General features: G+C 39.1%; 2 protein-coding genes across 6 annotated transcripts; both read right to left on the bottom strand.

The window, feature by feature from the left end:
• Window positions 1-398: 398 nt before the first annotated feature.
• taf1 (TAF1 RNA polymerase II, TATA box binding protein (TBP)-associated factor) lies at window positions 399-18,408 on the bottom strand. Of its 4 annotated transcripts, none has more exons than XM_030153976.1 (41): window positions 18,305-18,408; window positions 17,781-17,895; window positions 17,487-17,610; window positions 17,280-17,396; window positions 17,001-17,120; window positions 16,135-16,376; window positions 15,812-16,027; window positions 15,454-15,696; window positions 14,568-14,790; window positions 14,281-14,388; window positions 14,026-14,193; window positions 13,570-13,697; window positions 12,934-13,041; window positions 12,588-12,761; window positions 12,296-12,469; window positions 12,094-12,198; window positions 11,631-11,831; window positions 11,405-11,546; window positions 10,388-10,518; window positions 10,224-10,304; window positions 9,941-10,090; window positions 9,713-9,832; window positions 8,729-8,904; window positions 8,407-8,639; window positions 8,104-8,311; window positions 7,624-7,795; window positions 7,231-7,442; window positions 6,593-6,701; window positions 6,395-6,493; window positions 6,108-6,285; window positions 5,917-5,984; window positions 5,705-5,827; window positions 5,519-5,611; window positions 5,336-5,420; window positions 5,148-5,215; window positions 4,295-4,411; window positions 3,924-4,031; window positions 3,629-3,724; window positions 2,548-2,776; window positions 1,085-1,256; window positions 399-952 (listed from the first exon to the last, which is right to left on the bottom strand). In XM_030153976.1, exons 2-41 carry the CDS (start codon window positions 17,892-17,894, stop codon window positions 730-732), a joined length of 5,958 nt encoding a protein of 1,985 aa, XP_030009836.1. In that variant the 5' UTR covers window position 17,895; window positions 18,305-18,408; the 3' UTR covers window positions 399-729. The 4 variants fall into 4 exon arrangements, with proteins under 4 accessions (XP_030009836.1, XP_030009837.1, XP_030009838.1 ...); XM_030153977.1 differs by having other exon boundaries at window positions 7,630-7,795; XM_030153978.1 differs by lacking the exon at window positions 3,924-4,031.
• Window positions 18,409-19,443: 1,035 nt separating this feature from the next.
• On the bottom strand, window positions 19,444-24,781 carry fam76b (family with sequence similarity 76 member B). Of its 2 annotated transcripts, none has more exons than XM_030154422.1 (10): window positions 24,264-24,781; window positions 23,191-23,255; window positions 23,025-23,079; window positions 22,614-22,769; window positions 22,351-22,535; window positions 22,167-22,217; window positions 22,001-22,078; window positions 21,472-21,604; window positions 21,285-21,386; window positions 19,444-20,602 (listed from the first exon to the last, which is right to left on the bottom strand). In XM_030154422.1, exons 1-10 carry the CDS (start codon window positions 24,348-24,350, stop codon window positions 20,513-20,515), a joined length of 1,002 nt encoding a protein of 333 aa, XP_030010282.1. In that variant the 5' UTR covers window positions 24,351-24,781; the 3' UTR covers window positions 19,444-20,512. The 2 variants fall into 2 exon arrangements, with proteins under 2 accessions (XP_030010282.1, XP_030010281.1); XM_030154421.1 differs by having other exon boundaries at window positions 21,472-21,607; window positions 24,264-24,780.
• Between the last annotated feature and the right edge of the window lie 56 nt (window positions 24,782-24,837).

The raw sequence follows: 24,837 nt of genomic DNA, 5'->3' as shown, positions 1-24,837 counted from the left end.
CCATTATTTGTAATGTAGATGTGTGACAAGTATAATATTGTTTAAATTGCACTTATTTTTCTGGAGCAGTTCATTTTTGTTCAGGTTATCCCCTTTTTTTTTTTTTTTTGCAAAAGATTAGTTTGTAAATGTAAATATTTTCTTAATTTTACTTTTTTTTGCATTAAAACAGAGAGAAAAAGTGGAGTTCTCTTTTTTTATAAGTTATTATGTTATTATTTTGTGGTATGACCTGCTTGAGATGAAATTGGGCTGTATGTGGCCCCTGACCTAAATACCTGCTCTAAAACCAACACTTGAACCTTTTGCAGATAGTAAAGCTCAGCTTATTCAGTGACTTAATGAATAAGAGTGAGTCAGTGTGTACAACATCAGTCGTAGAAGTGACTCAGTCCTTCTTTTCAACATGACAGTAAGTTTATTATTCTGTTTTCTGTAAACATGAACAGACTGGTTTGTGTGTTTGAACTAATTAAAACAGTATAAAACAACTCAACAGACATACATAATGTCACACAATTAGTCATTTGAAATTAAAAAGCAAGTTGAAATTTACAATGTGCTGATATTTTACTGCAAGTGCAAGAGATTTTACAGTACAGAAAACTATTTATTAGCATTTACAAAAATAAGAACAATTTACATCATATTTACCTGAGAAATGTCACTTTCTCGTTTCTAAAACTGCGGTTCCAAAAAATGTTTTCTTGATACAAAAAGGAAATTTCTCTAGACATCTGAGTCAATGTCGCTGTCTCCACCGATAGATCTGAACTCTTCGCTCTCCTCATCCTCACTGAGCTGCACCTGGGACAGCACAGCCGGGCCCCTGCGCCGTGCCTCATCTTCTTCATCTTCCTCCTCCTCCTCGCTGATGCCGTAGTCGTCGCCGTTTCCCATACCTGAGGGTGGCATTTGAATCCGGCTCTCTGTCTCCTCGTAGCTGCCATAACTTAAGACAGAAGAGATGGAAGCATTGAAGAAAATATCAAGTAATGAAGCAATATGAACAAAGACGACTACAGAAAGATGATAAGGGGCTGTTAGCTCCTGTTTTTATCGAGTATTCCTGGGCCTGTGTTACCTGACATTGCTGTCCTCCATGTGTGGCTCGTCCGGTCCGTCCCCTTCATACGACATCATGCTCTCGTCCTGCTCCATACCCATGCGGGCCGTCTCTTGAGCTCTCCGTGGAGGTGGAGGCCGTATATCCACCTCCCTGTCCGAATCGCTGCCGCTCTCCGACAGATGAATGGCTACAGACGACAAACAACGCATCATTAAACACATCAAATGCTTAGTGTCATGTTGTGGTTATATACACACTAAAACTCAATCATTATCCATTTTCAGGAGTTATCAGTTTATTTAAGTGATCATGCGAACAGCATAATCTAATATGCTTTAACTGAATAAACACAACTGGATTTCTCCCCAATACTCAGATGGTGTTCATGCATGTATATCCATTAATAGGAATTATTTTGTTGTTTTACATTTGCACATGTGAAAAAAAAAGAAATTGTAGAAAACAGAAGTGATGTAGTCAAATGTGATCAGAAGACAATAGTAGTTTGAGTCTACCATCACTACATATGTATGTACTCCAAAAGAAATCCAATCATGGACTGAAACATCTAGACCAGGGTTTTTTGCTTATCACATTTTGGAAGTGGATGTAAACATTTCAGATTCAATTGTTACAATTATCTTATTACTCCCAGTTATTGGATTTTTATGATCATGTGAACAGGCTCGGTGTCATTTCTTTTTCTTCATCATGTATTCCTCTTTAAACCTTTTTTCTGCCAGTTTCAACAGGTTAAACTTTCCATTTCTCACCCCTATGAATACAATTTAAGACCTAGCTATTGTACAGTGGCTTCAAAGTTTGTAATTTCCAACAAGTTTTGACATCACTACCACATAAATGCATTGTTCTTAAGCCGTATCTCACTGAACATTCACTTGACCTTATTAAAGGATAGGTTAACTCTCTTTATTCTCCCCATGGGGACATTCTGTTTCTGTGTTTTACCCACACAGAGCACCTAGCATTAGAATTAGCAATTACAACATTAGGAGCAGTGAGCTGCAACTAATGACACTCAGGGTCCAACTCTTGATCTTCATCAGTACTGTGGTCAAGAGCACCCACAGGAGACTTAACCCATGTAAACCTGGTTTTAATAGCAGGGGAAACCGAAGGACCTGGAAGAACCTTCTGGCTGCGAGGTGAAAGTGCTAATCACTACACCACCACGCCTAATTACTTATTAGTAACTAATGTTAAGAGAAGATTTTTGCACTAGTTTATTTGTGTCATATCAGTTTAGTTTTGTCTGTTTGTTATAATGTGATGAGAAACATACTGCCAGAATCACATTTAAAACAGAGACAGAAGTTGATGTTATCCGTTTCAGGACCTGTCAAACTCCTATTTTAATGCCCAGGTTTCAGATTAAGTCCAAACCCTGTTCTTCACACTCTGCTGCTGTCTTTACTGTAGCTGTGACTGTTTCCTGTTCCAGACTCAGGTGGACTTACAGGAGAAGGGGTTGTCTCCTTCCTCTTCGCTGGCATCGTCTTCTCCGTCAGACATGAGCAAGTCCTGGTACAGGACACTGGACTGGGCTGGACGGTTAGACCTCCCATCCTCTCCCTCGTCTTCCTCGTCCTCGTCCTCTTCCTCATGGTCATGCAGCCGTCTGCGAGGCGGCAGCAACATCTCCTCGTCGTCATCATCATCTTCCAGATCTCCTTCTGCATCCTCTGCCTGTTTAGACCAGACATTAGTTAATATAGGAGTTGGAAATAATGCTGTAAACAAAGCAATTTAAAAAATATTTAAATTAAATTTAGTACAATTAAAATTTCGCAATATCACAAATTATAGATTCACCTCAGTGCACTTTACATTCAGTACAATTCTGTCCTTTGACCATTGGTTTGACTGAGGAAAAACTCCCCCCAAAAATACCTTTACGGTTGAAAGTTCAGGAAGAACAACAGAGGAAGAATCCCTCTTCCATACTGGACAGACAACAATAGGTGTTGTATATACAGACATTTGGATGAACAATGAACACAGAGATATAACAATATACCACACTGACTAAATTTAGATGCACAAAATATCCTGTTTTTTCAATTTATTCTGAAGGAGATGATATTCTTACTAAGATTTTCACATACATGCTAATGTAAAGACTTCATTCATGCCAGTACAGCCCCTCTCTTTCATTTCTTAAGCACAAAGTTGATGTTTTAATATATGAGCATATGCAAAAAAAACAGTTGATATCTTTCATAAAAAGGATATATAAGAAGTGTGTATATCCTTGGGAGCAGACGGTAAACAAACATGAGGCAAAAAAATGTTCCTAAAAGCTGAATAGTCATTTTCTGTGTGTCTTAATCAGAAAATGCTACACGTCTACTTCAAAATATCCAAATGGAATAATGTTTACTAAACATGTACCAAATTCTGATGATTCTCGTATTATCGATAATATTGTAATATCAGCAGAAATTATTAAAAATTTATACTGTAACAGAGTTAATAATTATGTAAAGATTTACAGATGTTGTGACACCATACCAACATGTCAATAAATCTCCATCTTACTGGAGCAGGTGTCTTGGGTTTGCCATCATCATCCTCTTCAAACCCTTCAATGTCCACATCTGACTCTTCTTCTCCAGGTCTCCTGCTGTGGCGACCCTGAAGATTTGGGTGAAAACAGGTAAAATGAGAACATACGACATTAAAAAAAACAAACGACAACAACAAAGGCAAGGAGTAGACAAACTTTTCTTAGGTTCAGCAAAAGCATGTAATCTCAACAGGATGGGTGTGTTTTAGGATAGTTTGAGGAGAGGTGGCATGTGGTTGCAAGCCTTATTTCTGTCTCTCTCCATACCTGCCCCCCTCTCTTTTCTGGAGCAACCACTAGAGGTCCCTCAGAGAAAAGGCTGCTGGACTCTCGGGGCAGACTTCCTGAGGCCCCGCTGTCAAACAGATCAGCAGGCTGGCCCACGCAAACAGAGAGACAAGACCAGACAGGAGGAGCGAAGGACAAAAACACCGGTTGGGAGAAAGGAGAAACTACAGTGAAGAAGCTACAGTAGATAATAGAAATGAAACAAGAATGTGTAGCAAGGAGTTAGTGCAGAAAACAGGTGAAGACGTTCTAAGGGAAGGAGGGGCACTACAATGTGAGGACAGGAGGAGTCTACTGCAAGTGTCCGTTTCCATGTATGAAGAGTTTGAGGCATGGAAGTGGAGTCCTACCTGTGGTGTGTACGGTCCAGGAGTCATTGGGTCCAGGCTCTCCAGGTCTGCTGCATCCAGAGCTGCCTCTTTGGCGGTGGAGATGTCTTTCTCCAGCTGGGTCAAATGCTCATCATACTGAAGGTACAAAACCGTAAGACTGAGAAGTTTTATACACATCAAATATGACTACAAGCTTGTAAAAGTTACAATAAAAAAAAAAATCATTACAGCTCAAAACTACAATTTATTCTCATCAAACAAGGTTACCTAAGAATACCTAAGAATTTAACTAGATACCATACAGAGGTGTATTTCTATGTAAATAACAACTGCACAGTTACTTTGTGGCTTTGAAGGGTTACATAACCACTGTTTTTCCATATATTATTCAGCCATATATGGCACATTAATCAAATGTTAGACATGAGTAGTTTTCTAATGTTGAAAATATTATGTGGCAGAAATCTACACTATACTGTCCTCTTTTACAATATTTTAAATGGTAAAAAAGACTGGAATGGTAATAATCAATGCCATAGAGCAGGTAAATGAATAAAGGATAATTGCAAAAGAGATCATTTCTTTTAATATTTTCTTGAATAAAGAAAGTGTTTGAACATCATTCCAGCAAGATCCAGCACCACTAGACCTATGATACTACTCATCCATGCTCATTCATTCATTGAGTCATACAATTTTATGTCACTGTAGCAGACCAACTGCACAATAACGGATCCTTCATTGACCAGAATATCATGCCAAAATGGAAATTATGCTTGATATTGATCATCTTATTGTAGTAAAGAGCAACACCATGTAATGGTATTAACAGTTATTATTATAACTGACCAATATTCCAGACTCTGCATACCTCTGCTAAAGTCTGCTTGCACACATTGACGATTTCCAGAGCAGTCTTAGTGTAAGGACTGTCTGGGCCTGTGAAAGATACAGAAAAAAGTAATTACGCAAAAACAGCATCTACATTTTCTACTCTATTTGATACCATTTTCATTTGTAACAACCTCAACAAAAGGTACAGGTAACAGAAACATTTACCGTTGTACTTGATACTGTTGGTATGGATGAGGCCGATGTCTGATAAGAACACCTCTCGGTTCTGGTATTTGTGCTTGGAGATGTTCTGTCGATCAGTCATATACAAACAGAGGGATATTTAAATGTTTGAGTTTAATTTCTAGGAATTTTCTAAATATTTCTTGGTATTATTTTATGTCTCACTTTGCGGATGCTCTCCAGATCCATGGGGTTGACAATGACCTTGTAATAATCTGGCACAAACTTTTTGTTGACAGGATGATGGAATGGCCATGACTACACAGCAGAAAGAAGAAAGAAGATTTATAAGTGTAATCCACTTAAAATATTCAACCTGGACACTTGAAGATGTTAAAAACAATGTCTCACATCAGGCACCACCATCATCTTCTGAGTCACAATGTTGTCCAGGATGAAGGAGAAGGCCACCTGGTCGTCATCGTCCAACAAGGGATTGATGGCTTTCTCCAGACGCACCAGCCTGTCCTCCTTCTGCATGAATTCAGAAGTTTCACCATTAATTGTTTATAGAAAAGTACGAATAGATCCATTGTCTGACTACCTTTAATGGTCACACTCACCTCTTTCAGTTTAGTATCACACAGGTCCAGCATGGACTGTGCTACCTGTGTTATTGGATGCTTTGCACCTGTAAATGAAAATATAAAAACAATCATGTTAACACTTTAATGAGGCTTCAAATTGACGACAAAACCTAATGTAACCTGGTTAAATTTTACATTTTAAAATTGCTGTTTGGTAAAGATATTACCGTTGTAGGTGGCGCTGTTTTTGACAATAACCTCCACTGCTTCACGGAACTCCTCCCTCGACGGGTACATCCGCTTCCGCACGTTGTCCCTCAGCGTCTGCAGATCCATGGGTCGAGTGATGATCTTATAGTAGTCCTTCACAACCTTAGCGTTGACTGGGGTGTGGAACGGGTATGTCTGTGAGGACAAAGCAAACATAATATATATGAGAGCATTAAGTTATTAAACTCAGTGGAAACAGTGAACTACAACTTAAGTGTATGAATGACGTTGTGATAAATCTTACATTGGGATGATCACGCATGTCATTGATGATGCTTTCTAGCACAGAAGACAAGGTCACCATGGGGTCAGTGCGTCTGCGATGGATGGATTTGTGTGGTTTCTGTGAATATAAAAACAAAAACACAGTAAAGGGTCAGATTTTACAAACCAGACTTGATTTCTCAGGTGATAGCACAAGTTGTAAAACATTGTTGCTTACGTTGAGGTAGTCACAGTGTGCAGCGCTGCCAACACGCCTCTTCTTCTTTGGTGGGAGCTGTTGCTTGGGGAACTTAAGCACCAAAGACTTCCTGCGTACTTCATCAGCACTGTAGGAGAAATTAAAATCTTCATACAGTGCAGGAAGTAACTGTGTTTCACTCTAATTGAAAAGCAAATCTGAAGGAAAATTTTGTAACATCACAAAAAAAGGAAATGTGAATTCAATATTTTTATCTAATATGGCTGTTTATGCTACATTAAGCATGGCTGTAATGAAGAATTTTTACAACTGTTTTTCATCTAAAATGGCTGCGACCAAAGAATAAGATGGTCTCTTCTCCAGTCCACATGAATCTGTTGCTGCTACACTGCCATGTTGTGTTTTTTGGGAACATCCAGGAAGATACCAGGCAAACAGGTGGTAAGTTATTTCCACCTCCCATTAGGAACATTATCCTTTTGTCAATAACATTTTTGCAAAAGTGGCTAATTTTTTTTCTGAATTTTGCAGTTTTATCAGTATTTTCTGATGCAAAATATGCATAAAATATCAGAATGTATGTATTGTAATGCATAATGTGCAAATTTGGCTACAATGAATAAGCATCAGTCATAAATCTTGAGACAATCCACTACCTTTCAATGAGCTGTTTGCCAAGGACAATCTTGGTGCCCTCCACTTTGATCAGTTCCTCGTTGTCGTTGTGGATCACAGTCTTCTCCAGCTCTTCCTCCTGCTCCTCTGTCATTGCGACAGGGTTAGAAGGTGGTGCGTTGGTCTGATAGTACAGCGGGCAGAACTTGTTGGTCCTCATGTGCCCAATAGCTCCACAGGCACCGCACTTTAGCTAGGGAAGAGAGGCAAACATTAAGGAACGCGAAAAATGATGTGCGTGTAAAAAATATAACAATAATGATGATAAAAACCCAAAGCATGACAACTTTAGGTTAGCATTTAGCCATGTGCAAAAAAAAGCTGGTGAAGAAAAGGTGATAGAAAGGAATATAGGATTGGGTCAGCAAGCTTACTTTTACCTTGAGGTCTGGCCTCTCCTTGACCTTCTTGGCCTTCTTCTCTGGAGGTCCCTTGATCTTGTCTTTCTCTTGGTTTCGTTTCAGTCTCCTCAGCTGCTCCTGAATACGACGGCGCTCCTTCCTCATCTCCTCTCTGTGCTGCTCATCGAAGAGGGCAAACTTGCGGCTGCAGCCACGAAGTCAAAAGTACAGACCAGGGTTTTAGATTATCATTTTTCACTAGTCTTTATTTTTCTTTCATTTTGACCATTCAAATCAGTTAGTTTTAGAGCCAATTTTCTAGTTCAGCTTTGCTGTTGAAAATGCATAATTTTAGTTTATTTTTACAAGTGTTAGTTTTCATCATTTTTATAATATTAGTAACAGGAGGCAACTCAAAGTGACCTCAACAGAACATATCATTTAATATACAGACATTTTGGTACAAGATGATAACTGCATTTGCTTTTTAATCTAAAATTCAAGCACACTTACATGAATTCATCATCTTTGGTGGTTCTGATCCTTGTGTAGGCATCGATGACTGCTGCCTTGCGTACAGTTTCACAGCGGACGTACTCTTTCCCATCTTCATCTCTAAATGTACGGTAAATTTTGAGTCGTCGTCCTGTGGCGGAGGAGTTCAGGCTGGTGACAGATGATGTGTCATCGTCTTTGTGTGAGCCGGTGGACAATGAGCTCGCTAAAGGAGAGACCAGGTACAATACAGGTTTTTTTTTTAAACTTTACAACGTAAATGCAGATAAATCCACGGATTCTAATAGTTAACAGACTTACACAAGCCTTTGCGTCTCTCTTTGCGCCCTTTGTTGTCTCGGTCGCTTTCCTCACCCATCAGCATCCTCTGCAGCTCCTTCCTCTCCTGTTCCTCCCTCTCTCGGGAAAGCTGGGAGCTGGTCTTTTTATTCTGCAGCATGTTCTCGATATTCTTTCCCATCTCCTCAAAGTCACTGTCCTCTGCAGAGCTGCTGTCTGTGTCTGTTGAGAGCACTTCAGTTGATTCCAACACCCTGGAGGAAAAAATAAATTTTAACAATGTGTGGTGAGAATGGAATTCTAAAATGACAAGCTGTAGTAAAAAACATAATATGAGTCTCACTTGTTCTGCAGGTCAAAGATCCTCTGACACTCCTCCTTGTAGCGCTCCTGGTGTTCAGCGACAGAGAAACGTGATCCTCTGGCGAACTTACTCATGGGTCCTTCACCTGAGCGAGCCTGCTCTGTGGACATAGTTCTCACTACGTCGATCACCTCCCAGCGCGACAGCTTCTTGATCTAACACACATAAGAACAGAAGATCAATCTTAAAAACCTGAAAGATTAGCTAACACCATTAATATATTAGCCAAAGATAATTGAGTTGAACACATAATTCAAAGACCCCTTTTGACGGAGCTGTAAGACCTAATAATGAGTGTGAAAATGTGCAATTATCTTGTTAAAAATGAACTAGAATTGGTTAGTCATCTACTCCCTCCTTATTTAAAATCTAGAATCTCTAAAAATGTAAATACTGCCATCTATTTTATAAAAGCCAAGTGGCCTCTGTTTGCATGCGTGTGTGTCTCAGGAATGACAAAAAATCTGGATAGAGCTGAATGCTGCAGTTTGGCAAACTTATGTATTTTTTGTCAAGGAGCAGACTAGCTAAAACAGCAAGTTGATAGGACAAATATTTTGGGAGATATTACTAATTTTGGAATATAATAGCCTTACAATCATGTTGCTATGGCCAGAATGCTTTGGCGGTGACTGCTGGACAAATGTGTACAGCATGCAAACCATCCCATCTGGAACCCGTGAATCCCCGCGGGTCAACCCACTACTTTCTCATATTTTCCTTTAGATGTTTTCTGCACTCATTGCTTCAGTTTGTTGTACGACACTTGGAAACTTAGATAATGTTTACATATGACCATAAATCTTGCTGGAAGGTCTGCTGCTTAAACACAGTTATGTTTAGTAACAGACAAATTTCCTGCCTTCAGGAGATGAAGATGAGATAATCATCAAGTGTTCAACTCTGACCAGACATCATTCACAATAGAAAAACTGTAGTTCTGGTATTTTAGCATGTCCTTACCTCTTCTTCTGGAACACCAAACTTGCGTAGAAGCTGCTTGGCATTTTTCAGTGACAGTCTCCTCAGATCAGCGTCTGTCCCCGTCACTGTCTTCTTTGCAGGCTGTGGCTCTTTGTCATCCTACAAGAACATACCGAGCAAAGGACTTCAGCCTCTACTCTTACTAAAGCCAGAAAATCAACAACAAATACAGGTGAAGCATCAGACTTTGAATCTAGCTGGTCCTACCTTCTGTTGCGTGGGTTTGTTGGGCACTTTGACATAGGAGAAACCTTCTCCGCAGCCTGTGGGATCAGCCACACCTGTAACTTCCAACAGACATTTGCCCTTCATGGCCGAAATGAAGGCTCTTGTCGTGTTCCATGGAGCTGTTCGGACCTAGGATACACAAGTAAATATCAGACCAAGAAAGGATCTTAAACTCATATGTGGAACTAATTGTTTCTATAAATTTGTAAAGTCATCCCTCAAAAGCTCATTCCAGCAGCAAATGAGTATGTGTGCTTAATACCTCATCATCAATCTTCATCTGGAAGTCCTCTTCATTCTCTTCCTCTGGTGCAAAGAAGGATTTCTCACCATATCCAGCATCCTGAAAGGGGAATGCTAAATTAAACAGCCGTCATAATATTCACTTATACATAATATCTGTATTAGATATGAAGACACTGTTACCTTAAGTCTCTGCTCGGCTACCAGCATACTGTAGTAGGCGCAGCACTGCTCTGGAGACACCATGGCTCTGATCTCTTCTTCTGTTGGTAATCTGAAGTCAGGCTTCAGCACCCACCAGTTTGAGTCCATCCCTGACATAAGTATTAAGACTGTTAGACATTTTCCACCTCCTTATCACAGGGCTGAGTGGTATAACAATAGAACATTACATCATTCCATATTACGCTCTTTAGTTAAATCCACTGTGTCACACTATGGCAACATTCCGTCATTTTGATGATGATTTGTGTTTTATGTTGTATGTACTTTACGGCTGTAGTTTAGACTTCTTACATTCCATGTTTACATTTAATGTTTAATTTACCAATATTTATATAAGGTCTTTTGTTAATTTCTGTTCAGCTGATACAGAATAATGCATGTTTGGTTTTGATATTTATGACTGTATTAGCATTTTAAGTCTATACTGTATTTATTTTGTAACCATAATTGGAAAGTGTTTCTTTATCTTTCTATCATTTCTACGTAAATAATGTTTATGTATTTTTGTAAGTAAGAAACTGACAATAAAAAGAAAAAAAGGGATCATCTAGCTGTAAGTACTTTATGTTTGTCAACGATATAATAAAATATAATGGCCTTTCCATATGTCATTTTATAAAAACAATTTACTTGTTTCATTTGAATGGGATTTTAGTCATCACACAGCTCAACCTTACTGCAAGTAATCGTTTCTTGTTTTGTATAGTTACATGACTTCTTTATTAATAGCTGAATTTACTCAACAATGCATCTTATGTACACTGCACTATCCTGACACTACATCTTGCCTTGAGGATAACCACACTTGGTATAAAAAGATATACCCTTCTTAGACTGTGCCTGTCAGTTTAGGGCACAGACACTGCAGAGTTCAATACCTTCAAACAACATAATATTTCTTTATAACTTCAACACTGCCCTGACATGATACAACTGTGTCTAATAATAATGCTGAACAGTTCATGGGAGTTCTACCTGTACGTTTGAAGTCAGCACATAGCTTTAGGCGTTTCCTAATGCTGCTCTCTGAGTGAGAGGGGAAAGCTTTCTTGATATCCTCCATCCGAATCCTCCTGGGTCGATCCTTGCTCTTCCAGAACAACCTATAAATGAAGACCTAGAGGACATAGATGTGACAGATGTAAGCATTACCAGCAGCATCAGCTTCACTCACAGTAAGAGGTCATGTATGTTAACAGACCTGAAGGAAGTCTCTGATGTGGGTATTGGCTCGTTTGGAGTTGGGTCCTGGGACCTCAAATAAGGGGCACTCCTGGCCAACCACAAAAATATCCACAATCTCTCTGACGTAGTATCCATGTCTCGTTCGCAAGACCAGAAAATCTGTCTCTGGCATCTTGTGTAGGTAGATTGGGGTGCGGAAAAGGTTGTTCTCAAATGCCTAAAAGAAATATTACAGCCCACAATTACTACACTTTCTCTCTTTACATCACATTTTATTTATTCTGGTCAAATGTCTTATTATGAGTTAAACAAATATTTGTTTGTGTCCATAGATGTTTTTATGTATCGTACATGCATGAATACATATTCTTGTTTGTGGGTACTTTGGTCATGTGTGTTTTAAGATATGCTCCATAAATAAAGTTATTATATTATTGATCATGAATGATTATTTGAAACCTTGTGATTGAGGCACTAACCTGCAACAGCTGTCCAGGATGCAGAGAACCAAGAAAAGGGGACGTATGACAGTATACAGTTTCTCCATATTTACAGTCTGGTGCTCCAGGATCCTTACCAGGTTTCTAAATAACACCGTAACAGTGTCAGTCTATGTTACAAATGACAAATACATGTAGCTAACAAATTTGTGTTGTTTTGGAAAAGAAAAACAAGACTTACACGTTTGTAGTAGTTCTTTATCTTTGTGGCCATGCCCACTTGCATAATGAGTGGAGGGTATTCTTCACTGTACTCTGCCAAAATCAGATCTCCATCTTTGCCTGTCAAGTCCTGAGGGGTTCGCATGAAGAACATGTCTCCTCCTCCTGATGCCTGCCTCTCCTGCTCTCTCATCTATACAAAAATCATTTTAAACATAAACAAAGTTAGAAAAAGTACATATTAAGACAAAATCCCTATATCCACAGTGACACAAAGTCATAGCGTGCAAAGTGTTCTTGCAGGTCTCCACCTTGGCCTTCTTCTTTATGTGTTTGAGCAACGGTTGGACTGGGTGGGGTCCCGGCTGAGCCAAAGCCCCAAATGAATACTTCTTCAGAGCTGGTCGATGGAACTGTCGCAGTTTCATGGGTCCCATGTGAGTGGGGAAGAAGGGTTGTCTCAGCTCCAAAGCTGGGATGGAATGCTGTTCAAGACATAAAAGTTTGACCATAAATTTATTATTTTGATTATTTAACTATTATTATGTCTCTTACTCTTCCTTACACTTTTCACTGGCTTACTGTGAGAAAAAACTGGTAGCATCTTCTTGCTTTGTCAGAGAAATATTTATCCTTTAACACTAGTCTGCTACTCACCTGAATGATATTGCCACCAAATGTGCCCCTCAGGCCCTGCTGTTTAGGGTAGTAGAATTCATCATTGGAGAGGTTCCAGGGATCCTTTATTTCAGGCTGGGACATGTTCTACAATGAAGGACAACAATGTTATTTCATGCATTTCCTAAATAAACAAAGCATAAAATTATTTTAACACAAACATTCAACTTGTTATTTAGTGAGTGTAGGTAGATTGGATTGTTGACAAGATCAATTCTGATTGAGTTGCACAGTTTTTATTAGATGCCACTGGTTTCCCTGCAATGTAACTTTATTAGAAGAGCATTAATTCAATAGTCCAACCAATTTTTTCAGACCTCTTCAATAACTTAAAATTCAAATGATTGAATTTGAGATTTTTTAGACTTTTTAAGGACTTGTAGCCTTCATACACACAGCAGCTCACATGCCTCAGATGTATTCTGTCCATTTCTTTTAACACTTCCGTAGGATGAGTCATTTACTTCACTTCTTATTAATATCATATTTTTATTTCTATTCTGTTTGTCTATTGTGGTTATTTTTATTCTAAGATCGGTATTGATAAAGACAATGTCTAATATTTTTCACCATTGGTTGTACATTTCGTCCATCTCTCAGGACAAGAAAATGTACCTGCTGTGGTTCATCTTTTATCACCCCAGTCTTCCCGAGCAGGATGCGGCTCTTTTTGATTGCAGTTTCCTTCTTGTTCTCTTTGGATGGGGAGTGGGATGTTGTCTCCTCCTTTTCATCAGGAATTTCTACGCAAGACCACAGTACAGTTTACAACATGTCAAAATAGGACTATTAATAACAAAGTGACAAGCCCACACTATTAAAGAAAAAAAGAGGCACACTCAAGTGCCCTAGTTTTCTGATTTTAAAAAAGCAATTTACCTCACTTGCACATTGTGATAATAATGTGTTTTCAGGTCCCAACCACCATCAATAATGCAGATCTCAATTATATCAAACAAATAACACCATGCAGTATTTTCCAATACTGGTCCTTCTGAATTCCAATTACTCAAAAATCTCTATCTTGCAACAAATAAGACAAAAGTATTAATATAAAGTGTGTGATTATACCTAGAATAATGTTCTCATCATTGGGATCAAGAGTAAGAACAGGCGGCGTAAGCATGTGATCCATCTCCTGGTCATCCCAGATAATGTTGTCTTCCCAGCGTCCGTACACCAGCTCCTCATTGTCAATTGGAAAAATGGAGAACCAAGGACTGTCTTCTTCTTGAGAGGCTGAAGAAGAATGAAAACAAACAATGATGCACAAAAAAGTTTGGAGTTTGTAATGAATCATACAGTGACTTGAAAATAAAATAGTACCTAGGTTGTCATGGATGTTTTTTTCACGCTTGGACCCAGAGATTGAGGAAGCTTTTGGCATGGGTGGAGGTGTGGGTGGCACCAACTGGGAATTAGATCTAGTCAGACCTGTGAGATTAAAAAAATCTTATAGTTCTTTCACAAAGTGAGATTAAACACATTGTTATAGTTTTTCACAACTGAAAAACAAAGCAATTTACAGCATCAATTGAAACTACAAACAAATGCCGGCAAACCGGATATAAAAGGGATCCATGGCTAAAAAACATGTTAGCCCTGTTGCTCACCTTGCTGTGCGTTGTAAGCGTTGGCGTTGCGGGTCATGCTAGAGGGAAGCCATCCAGCCAGACTAGCTCTCTGAGTCTTGGTGCCTTTGTGTTTTACATCCTCTCCATTCCAAATAATGTCATCCTCCCACTGCAGCTGAGTGACCATCAGGAAGAGTTCGTTCTCCAGTGCTACTTTGTCCTCATCACCACCATCATTAGTTTCACTTTCTTCATCCAGCCTCTAAAACAGACATATTAAACACAATATCAGCAAAACGGGCACAGTCTCTATTGGGGCTTTTCCACTGCATCGTACATATTTGATTCAACTTGGTTTTGAGAAGTTGTACTTTGTTTTCCTCTAAAGAAAAAGAAATCATTTAATGCAACTGCTCATCATAGCAATACACCATGAAACAGCTGCAATGGCATCTTCAGCACTCTGCAAAACTTTGTAGTCTTCATCTGTAGCTTCCCATTTGACCAAAGCCAGGTTTTGGTTTATGCCATGTAATCAGTGGTGTGATATAGTAAATGAACATAAATAAATAATACTATAGTAAAAAAGAAAAGCACTCGGAGAGTGCAGACCTCCGCCAAGGCAGATCAGTCCCCCGTCGTTCAGTGTCAGAGGCAATAATACAATATGAGCTATAATGAGTATAATAGCTACTTAAAATACTAATAGTAATAATACTATCAGTAGTGTTCTACATTTGTTCCTTGTCACCTGTTGTCATCACCTCAATTCACTTGAATTCTTAAGGAGAGTCAAAGAAGTGGTAAAAATGCACAAGGTTCAACTATCTCTTTTGCCAAAAAACACAAAGTTGAGCTGAGTCAATGCCATATGGTAGAAAAAGAGCCTTATTATTACTGCCACACATTTCCAAACTCTACATACCACAAGAGCAGTCTCTGTTGTTTCTTTTGGGGCATCTTGCTTCTGGGGTTCGCTGGAATTCTCTTCTTTCAGTTTTAAGCCATAGTTAAAATTGCTTCCATCCTCAGGGACGCCTAACATGTCATACCAAAGCTGGGCTGGACCATATCTCCACTCTGCAACTTTAGGTCGAGACTCTGTCTCCTTGTCTCCATCACCACAGGTCTGTGAAAACTTTGATTCTACTGGAGCCATCATGGTTATCTGGGAAGCACAGGAAAACTTTTAGAACCCCAGTGAACTGCTAAATGAACTGCCACACTTATCTAAAAATGGCTGAGATTATGGAAGCACAATGGAGGTAACAGTGAAAGCTTACCTCATCATCAGAGAGACATTGCTCTGGGGGTGGAGGTGGTGCATATTCATAAACCCAACCTGATTTCTTCTCTGGGCCTTGTTCTGTGCACTCTCCTTCAGGTGGAGGTGTCCCAGGTTGAGGGTCTCGGTGTTTCCGCTTTTTCTTCCTGCGGGCACTTCTCCAAACAGATGGCATGTTTTTTCCTGGACCAAACAGCCGTAAGAACCGAAGCACCTGGGGAAACATTTGAAACTCTTATGTCTTTCCAATAATGATAATGATCAGGATAATGAAATTATGATAATGAAAGGATCTGTGCAGGGCTTATAAAAATGTTTAACCTTTCCAGGCCTAAACTCTGGAAACAGTTCAGTCACACTCGGTAGAGCTTTGGCAGCGTCTTTCTGCATAATGCCAGCAAGAGGAAGGTTGAGCCTGTCCGGGGCACCACCAGCACCTGAGCCCTGACAGGGACGGTCAGTTTCTGACTCCGAGTCTGAAGAGCTGCTGAAGTCAACCTTATCACCTGTAGAGGATGGTGCGATGATGGACGGCAAGATGATGCCATCACCCTCCTCCCCAACTGTGAGGAAAGAGTGACACATGATTATTATCATTATGATTTGTTCTGGAGACTATTTCTTTAATATTGAACTGCTGTATTTGTCTAAGGAATTCTAAACCTGTTTCCCTAACCAGCATCCCTACTAAATACCCTTCATGAACTCACAACCTTACAAAGAGATGCAATCCTATGATCTGAAGAGAGAAAGGCCTAATACAAGTACTCTACATAGAAAAGTTACAAACCATCATGACCTCTTTAATTGTGAGTAAAGCAAATCTGTGCATAAATGTACATGTTTACAGTCATTTCGGCATAATTTTATACAATTATCTTAAATAAATAATATATATTTGATAAACCACAGAGATATATGTGTTTTAGAAAACACAACACAAATCTGTTATTTTCGTCTACCAGAAAAACAAAATGTTTGTCAGCCATTTACACTAGATTCAGCTTTATGACTACATTCAACAAAAACAAACAAAAAAAACAACAACTATGAATATGAAATACTGTCTGAAACATGCTTCTCGAAGAAAGTTTATTGAATTCTTGATAGACAAATTTACATGTGAACAAATCTGTGGGTTGTGACCTGGTCTTTAGAAATGAATGATATGTGTGATGTGCACTTACCACTCGTGCTCGGAGAGGGTTCTTCTTTTTTAGCAGCTGTAGGAAGACTTGGTGGTGGAGGAGGTGGCATCAGCTTGGAATCAATATCCTCACAGTCTGCGTCATAGTCATCTTCATCATCTTAGCAAAAACATTGCAACACATTGTTAAAATTATAGACAAACATATATTTACATTACTGAGCTTTAGTAAATGACACTAATTCACTCACATTACTTTCTACTAACACATTGTTTAAAATAAGAGCAACTGAATCCAGTGATGTTCCTAGTTAGTCACCTGTTTTCCTATTAGGCTGCAGAGACCCCATGGCCTGACGATACTTCTTCGTCTCATCCTCTGCAACTTCACTGATGTCAGAATAATCAACTGCATCTTCAGTGCTTTTCACCCAACCTGGATGACATTACATATTCAGAATTACCTCTGAGTTACCTAAAAGTTAGTTGTTTTACTTACTTAGTTGCTTTATTTATTTATGCTCACCTTCTGAATCCACACCACCAGAGTCTCTGTTTTCCTCTTGGTCCTCATCATCATTTGCTGTGATTTCTGTAATGAGTGAACCAAGGCCAAGAGTGCCCAAACCAGCTAGATGCTTTTTGGACTCCTGGGTTGCAAAGTAAATGGTAAAGACCAAGAATCAGCTATGAAATAACATAATATTCAGATCTAAACCATCATGTGTGGGCAATAGCACACTGTATTTAAACTAAAGTAGTGATTACTGATGTGAATGGTGATAATACTTAAAAATTGCTCTTTCACAATTACACTCACATTGTCCAAAACACTGTCATCTTCCAACTGTCCATCTTCATTGATATTTCCAAAGAGGAAGCCGGTAATAGAAAAAGGACGATCTTGGTCCTCGTCACTGTCTGAGTCTGACATCCTAAATAAGAAGATCATATATACTTTGGCTCATTTTATGTAACACTGAGGCTGTGAATACGAGACACTACAGTAACAATAATAGTCAGTCACTATGTTAAAATCAAAATACGTTAGTTGACATTGAAATTAACTCTGTGACGCCATTATTTTCACAAAAACGAAAAACATAGAGAAATTGCTAATAATTTTGACAGAATTCTCTTCAGACTTCATTACGTTTTAGTGTGAGTCCGGGCGGGTGAAATACAGCTAACCTGTCTCAGTAGCTAAAGTCTGGCTAAATGAGTTAGCCAATGCTAGCCAAATAAAATAACTTGCGATTCGTTAGCTAAACTCTAGGAAAACAACCCTTTCCAGTTGGCCCGATTTTGATAGCTTTATCAAAAAGCAAAACACACAAAACTTGCCTCTTCCTTGCAGTCTTCACACAGCTAGGTTTGAAGTGTTTTGTTTTTGTTTTGTAAGAGGCACTGCAGCTGAGTGCAAGGTACTAGCTTCTGCAGTTAGCGGAAACGTCACATGACCCGGATGTGCAGTGCGTGAGGCGTTCAGGGACTGTGCAGAACATATGAGCAGGGTACAGTTTTGAAGTGTAGTTTGGGAACACCCCAACATGTAAGCATTATTATTGATTAATGATTTGCTTTCTTAAGTAATGTTATTATATACTTGGTTCTATATTTCAAATTTTACCTTCCTTTTCTACCGTTGATAGTGATTCTGACTTTTTACTTTTTTTTAATTACAACATTTAAGTAAAATTTTGACAGCTAGTGTTGTGTGGTAGTGTGGAACAACTTTGTTGGAGCCAGGCCACTGCATTTCAGTTTGTGATGTTTATCAGAATTATCAGAAGATATATAATAGATACAAATCTGTATAATATCTCACGTGTACTGGGTAAAGGGTACCGTATACCCTTTAATTTTCTAGTCCAAATACAGCACATAATCATAGGACATTCCTTTCCACTCCCTGCTAACTAGGGACAATATTGAGCCTGGATCCACCTTTTGATATGCCCAAACCTGTTTTCTTGTTTCCCCATTGGTTCATCAGTATGTGGTTGTACAAGATTGGTTGTTATTGCCATTTTTCCCCGTATTTCAGATGTGAAGGGCAGCTGGTCCCGAAATGCATTGGCCTATCTTTAATAAAGTTTTATACTCTAAATCCCTCTGCAGTTCTTGACAGAAGTTTTTTCCTTCTTTATGCATCTTGGAAGTAGGTAAGGTTGTCCCAGAACCTACTTTAAATCCACAATGAGAAGCAAGTTTCTTTCAGTTCAGTCCCATAGAGGGTGATTTGTCCCCATCCATTTTTATTTTTCCTTGAGAAACTTTTTTTTTTAAACATTTCAATAATTCTCTCACATATCTGGTGACCATCAGCTCATCTTCTAACAAGTCATTATTAGTTACATATTCATATTACCTTTTATGGATGGCTAACTATCAGTTATCAACACTGTGCTTTATCCATTTTACCACTACTGCTAAATTTCCAGTTGTGACAAAAGTGAGAAATAAAACAAACATACACACAATAACAGTTTAGCCAGTTTTAATAGTTTTAAAACACTTGGTTTGGAAAAAGTACAAAAGTGATCCTGGACGCCACAGTATGAAACCAGCCCAATAAAGCAAGGTGAAAGGTATGCTCCTTTTAAAAGCATCTTCTACAGACATGTTAATTTCAACTGGCCTTACCATACACATACTTTACTCACTAAAACAGATACAAGCAATATTTTAAACACAATGGCTGACCCCAGTAATACATTTACAAGTGACTTAAAAAAAAAAAAAAAAAAAAACTAAGTAAAAGGGGAAGGGGGAAAAAGTCCGACCACAATGCCAACCGGTATCTGGCAGTAAAATCATGCAGTATTACAATCGTTCCACTAAAGAGAAACAGCAAAGCACTACAGCTGTCACACAGTGAGAAAGAGGGCAGCCAAGAGTTGTCTCTCTATCAGACAGCCTTTGAAAATGTCCATTGGTTGTGGTATGAATTGATACTGAGAATTTTCTACTGTTGAGCAGCAGCTCACTGGTCACCCTTCCCACATTTGCATACATTGTAAAGTTGCACAGGGCCTCCATTAAGGAGAACATGTCATCCACAATCGTGTCCGTTTAGAAAAATATAACTAATTGCTATTGAAGAAACCCCCTAAATGTGGGATATTCTCTTAGTATGTTGTGAGGAAATAAAAAAGCTAAGAAATACAGTTGAATAAATAAATTGCATGACATCCATAAAAATTAAGTGGATACATGGGACTCGACAGAATGCTATCCACATATGCACACCATGCTTTTTTTGGCCCGGCAGTGTTAAAAATGAGGGCTCCATCCTCCACTCCTTGCAAAGTCAAACCCCACGATCCAGTGGAAAAGTCACCATAAAATATCTAAAATATGTTGACATTTAGAGAAAAGTTTCTTGTTCTTGGATTCAACATTTGATTGACCATGTACAACATGGTCTCTTGCTTTACTAATTAAGAAGTTAATCAATGTTGATGGCAATGAGGAAACACAGGAGGGAGACTTTCACAGTGTTAGAACAATGAAGCCGCTCTGTGTTGTTACCCACTGACCCGCCTATCGTTAGGGCAACAGCAGAGAACTTCCTGTCCGGTCAAACTTTTTTCCCTTTGAGAGGGCGGCCACTTGTTTCATCAACTCTCTGTTCTTGGACTGTGAAAATAAATAAAAACAGTGTTAGATATCAGATGGACGGGAGGGATGAGATTCAAGAATGTCATTCCATTTTGTGTCACCTGGATAATATGCTTATCCTTTCCTGTTATTGGCTTTTTTTTTTTTTTTTTTTTTTTTTTTTTTACAGATGCACATCAAACTCAAGCATCTACATTAATGAAAACTTGCAACAAGGAAGTCATGACAGAGATGGAGAAAGGGACTACATCATGGTTTCATTTCATTAAAAAGAAGCACAACAGGGATATGTGTAACCACTTAAGTCTATATTTTTAACACCAGTGATATGCTGAACCATCTGTATTTACAACAATAGTTAAACAAAATTGATATCCAAACAATTTCTCTTAAGACAAAGTATTAGCTGATATATTACACAACCCTGATCTTAAAAACTGACAGAGCACAGCAGATGGGCCTTAGGTTAAGAGTTCTGTATGTGTTAAGATTAAGATGATTTGTGCAAGTATCTATTCATTTATTTTCTACAGAATGACACTGGATATCAGCCATAACATTTGGACTTAAAATGACTTTTTGTTTATAATTGAAAACATATGCAACTTTATCACAACATTCCACAACAAAACACTTTAAATGGAAATCGCATATAATGTGGAACCTCTCATAATGAATCTGAATCAGTGGTTAAATTTACCTGCTGTTGTTCCATTGCCTCTTTGTGCGCTTTCTCCATTTGGTTCATCTTGACTCTCATATTGGATTCCTGGTACTGAAAGTCTGCTTTGAGCTCTGTAAGCTACAAGACGGTTTAGGACACAATTATCAGGGTGTGGCAGCTTTGACTAATTATATCTGTTTCAGAGGTAAAGCTGATACCTTACCTTTCTGTCTTTTTCTAAAATTGTCTGATCCCTTTGCTGCAGAAGTCTCTTTAGTGACATGACTTCCTCTTTCAGCTGGCTGATCAGAATGAAGTTGTCTGTTCCACCAGAATCCATGGACTGGGTGATCGAACTACTAGAATAACGGGGAAAAAATGGGTGAGTCCACATATCGACTGAAGCAGAGGCATGAATCTACCAAAGAACATTTTATGTAAAACATCCATTCATTTTCTTCTGCTTAGAGGGGCGCACAGGCAACAGTCTAAGCAGGGATGCCCAGACTTCCCTCTCCCCAGACACCTCCTCTAGCTCCTCCAGGGGGATCCCAAGGTGTTCTCAAGCCAGCCGAGAGACATAGTCTCTCCAGCGTGTCATAGGTCTTCCCTGAGACCTCCTCCCAGCAGGACATGCCCAGAACACCTGCCTAAGAAGGCGTCCAGGAGGTATCTGAAACAGATACCTGAGCCACCTCAGCTGGCCCTCTTGATGTGCAATGCAAAAAATTAATATGCAACACCAATCCTACCTGTCCCCATTGGATGGCTTCATCTCCAGTTTTGGTTTCTTCTTTGGAGTCTCCTTTTGGATTGAAGACGATTTATGGCTGCAAACAGAATTAAGTGTTTCTGAACAACCCAATCTCAAATAAGCATATGCAGTTTTTTACTTCAGTGTACATTCTGCAGTTTTACCTCTGCTTCCACAGTCCCTGCTCCTGTTCGGGACTCAAGCTCCCACTCAGTCTATAAAAGAAAAATGAGCTTTTAGTGGGCTTGATCTGTGCTGTTCATCTTTGCATGATTTTGTGTCAAAAACAAACAAGGTGCATGCACTGGGATGGGACTGCAGGAGAAAGTGACAAAACACAGGACATACTTGTGGTGAGAACTGCTGTGTCGGTGTTGGTGATGGTGGTGATGATGGTGCGATCTGGAGTGGTGGTCTTTCTCATTCAGGGAGGAGGAGTTGGAGGAGCCAAAGCCTTTCCTCTGTTCTTTAGTCTTCTGCAGGACACGGCGGTAGGACAGAGTACAAAGCCAGCAGAGCAGTTTCCCGTCCACCTTTAAAACAACAGTAAATTATGAGTCTAAAAGTTACCTCTGTGCTGCTAATGTGGACAGGATGATATTAGATAATACCTTTCTCCTGCCTTCCTCTTTGCGGTCAAAGGCGCATTGTTGTTTGCACTGCTCACAGGTCTGAGGAGGTCCATATTTCTTCTCTGAGTTAGTACAACGCTGACACTTCGTCCCAATAAAGGCTGCAATGATGTTACAGTACTGGCAGGGTTTGGGCTGTAAAGAAAGACAAAATATAGAGGAAGAGTTTATAAGTTTGATTGCAGGAAATGGAAACAAATTTAAAAGACTATGTTCCTGAGGCTTTTGTCAATGTTACTGATATTGAGTTAAACAGAAAGAATAACAAGGAAAGAGAAATAGATTATTTACAACAAACACCCCAAGCAGGAATCGAAACAGCATAGATCTTACCAAGTGAACAAGTGAAATTAACTCTAAAGTTGAAAAGACATGTAACATGTTAATTACCGTTCCAAACTGTTTGACGTTCTGGGCACATTTCTTGCAGATTGTATTTGTTTTACTGTGAAAAAAGAGCAAGATTTTACATAAGAAAGACAAACCACGTAAAATACAATGATTTTTTTTTTTTCATTTTAATTTTTTTAATTGTTACAAGTTGAACACATCTCACCTTTCCTGCTGAAACTCAGATCTGCAGTATGTGCACTTCACTATTGGATGTGCAATGCGACACTCCTGCGGCCACAAAAGAAATGTTAAAGATCAGTTAAGAAGAAGTAAAAATAAATCTGGCTGTTAGATGTATTTCAACTGCCACATTAAACAACACTGTCAGTTCTAGGTGGATTACCACCACTCAAGACAATAAGATGATGTTTGTTGTGGAACATCACCTTGTTACAACACCTGCATAAACATAAACAACTGACAGTTTGAGTGTAATACAAGTAGTTAAGACTGATGTGTGTTGCAATTGGTTTTGCAACAACAATCTGGCTGAGCAATGTGAGGAGAACAAACAAACAAAAAACTTACTGAATTGTTGAGACTTTCACAGATGTGGAAAAAACACCTTCATAAAACTTCTGACATTATAGTTGACATAGTTGTTTTAACTTTGACCATGGGGAAAATTATCTAGTGTTTACAAGGACACTGCCAGTGTCCCCTCTGGATTTCTTTCACCTTGTATATTTGAGGACATGTTTAGAACAAGACAGCTATTACTGCTCTACATTTACTCCTTTAACCAAAATAATAAGGGCTTTTAAAAATATTAAGAATCAATAAAATAGAAATTAATAGATTACAAATACTATGTAATTGCATAATTATTATCACCTTCTTTACGTCCTGCATTTGAAGCAGTGTGACACTTTCCACACAATGTAGCTGGTCATTAGCAACAAGTTGTTGAGTACTTACGTTAATATAGCATACTTTGAGTAGTTAATCCGTCCGCTATCGTGCATATAAAAAAATCTATCATGTGAGTGTGTTATACGAGTGTGTCATTGCGCTTGATCAAGCAGAAATGAGCCTCGTAGTGATTTAGATAAAGTTGCTATGGCTGTAATAGCGATCCAAGGTTGGACAAATACAAGCTATTACATAACCTGATCATGGCTAACTTCCTGCTAATACCAGCCTATCAAGTAAACAAAACATTGGGCGACAACACAGGCACTTTAGTCTGTGGGTTGTGTCTTCATATCATCTGAGTACACAAACACAGTCCCAAACCTTGCACAGCTGCTGGCCCTGCGACAGCTCTTCGAAAGGGTACCGCTGGTTACACTTCGTACAGGCGTACAGAGCCGACGTTGCCATCCTCACCAAACTAATGTCACCGAGTTGAATGGGGTTAGCAGAGTCCAGCTGCAAACTGAACGGATTAACGACGCTGTTCCCTTTCTGGTCGCTCGCTAATCGAGAACTAAAAACTCACACAGTGCTGGCATCCAGGGTGAACGTTAGCTAACGTTAGCTTGAAGGGCTAGTAGCGGAGGGTTACACAGAAATAGCTAAGCAGCCGAAGAACAATAAACTCCAAATATCTATGACCTCCTCCGGCTTGTACCTCAACCGACAAGACTAATTGCAGATTGATCGTTAGTTAGGCTGCCATATAAGCAATTACTTGACAGAGATGGGACAATTTGTATTAAGTTTCCACTGTTCTCGCCTAGAATGGTATTTTCCTGTTTTCCTTCTCTCTTTTTTGTATCAACGCCGTCGTCGTCATGTAACCGGAAGTGGCCTACAGCTCCGTAAGAAGAAAGGAAACCTATCGCGACACAACGTCTGTCCGCGGGAT

Source organism: Sphaeramia orbicularis, chromosome 14 (genome assembly GCF_902148855.1).
Source record: "Sphaeramia orbicularis chromosome 14, fSphaOr1.1, whole genome shotgun sequence".
In the NCBI taxonomy this organism is placed as follows: Eukaryota; Metazoa; Chordata; class Actinopteri; order Kurtiformes; family Apogonidae; genus Sphaeramia; species Sphaeramia orbicularis.
Note: the sequence above shows the minus strand (reverse complement) of the source record. Positions and strands in the feature narration are given on the sequence as shown.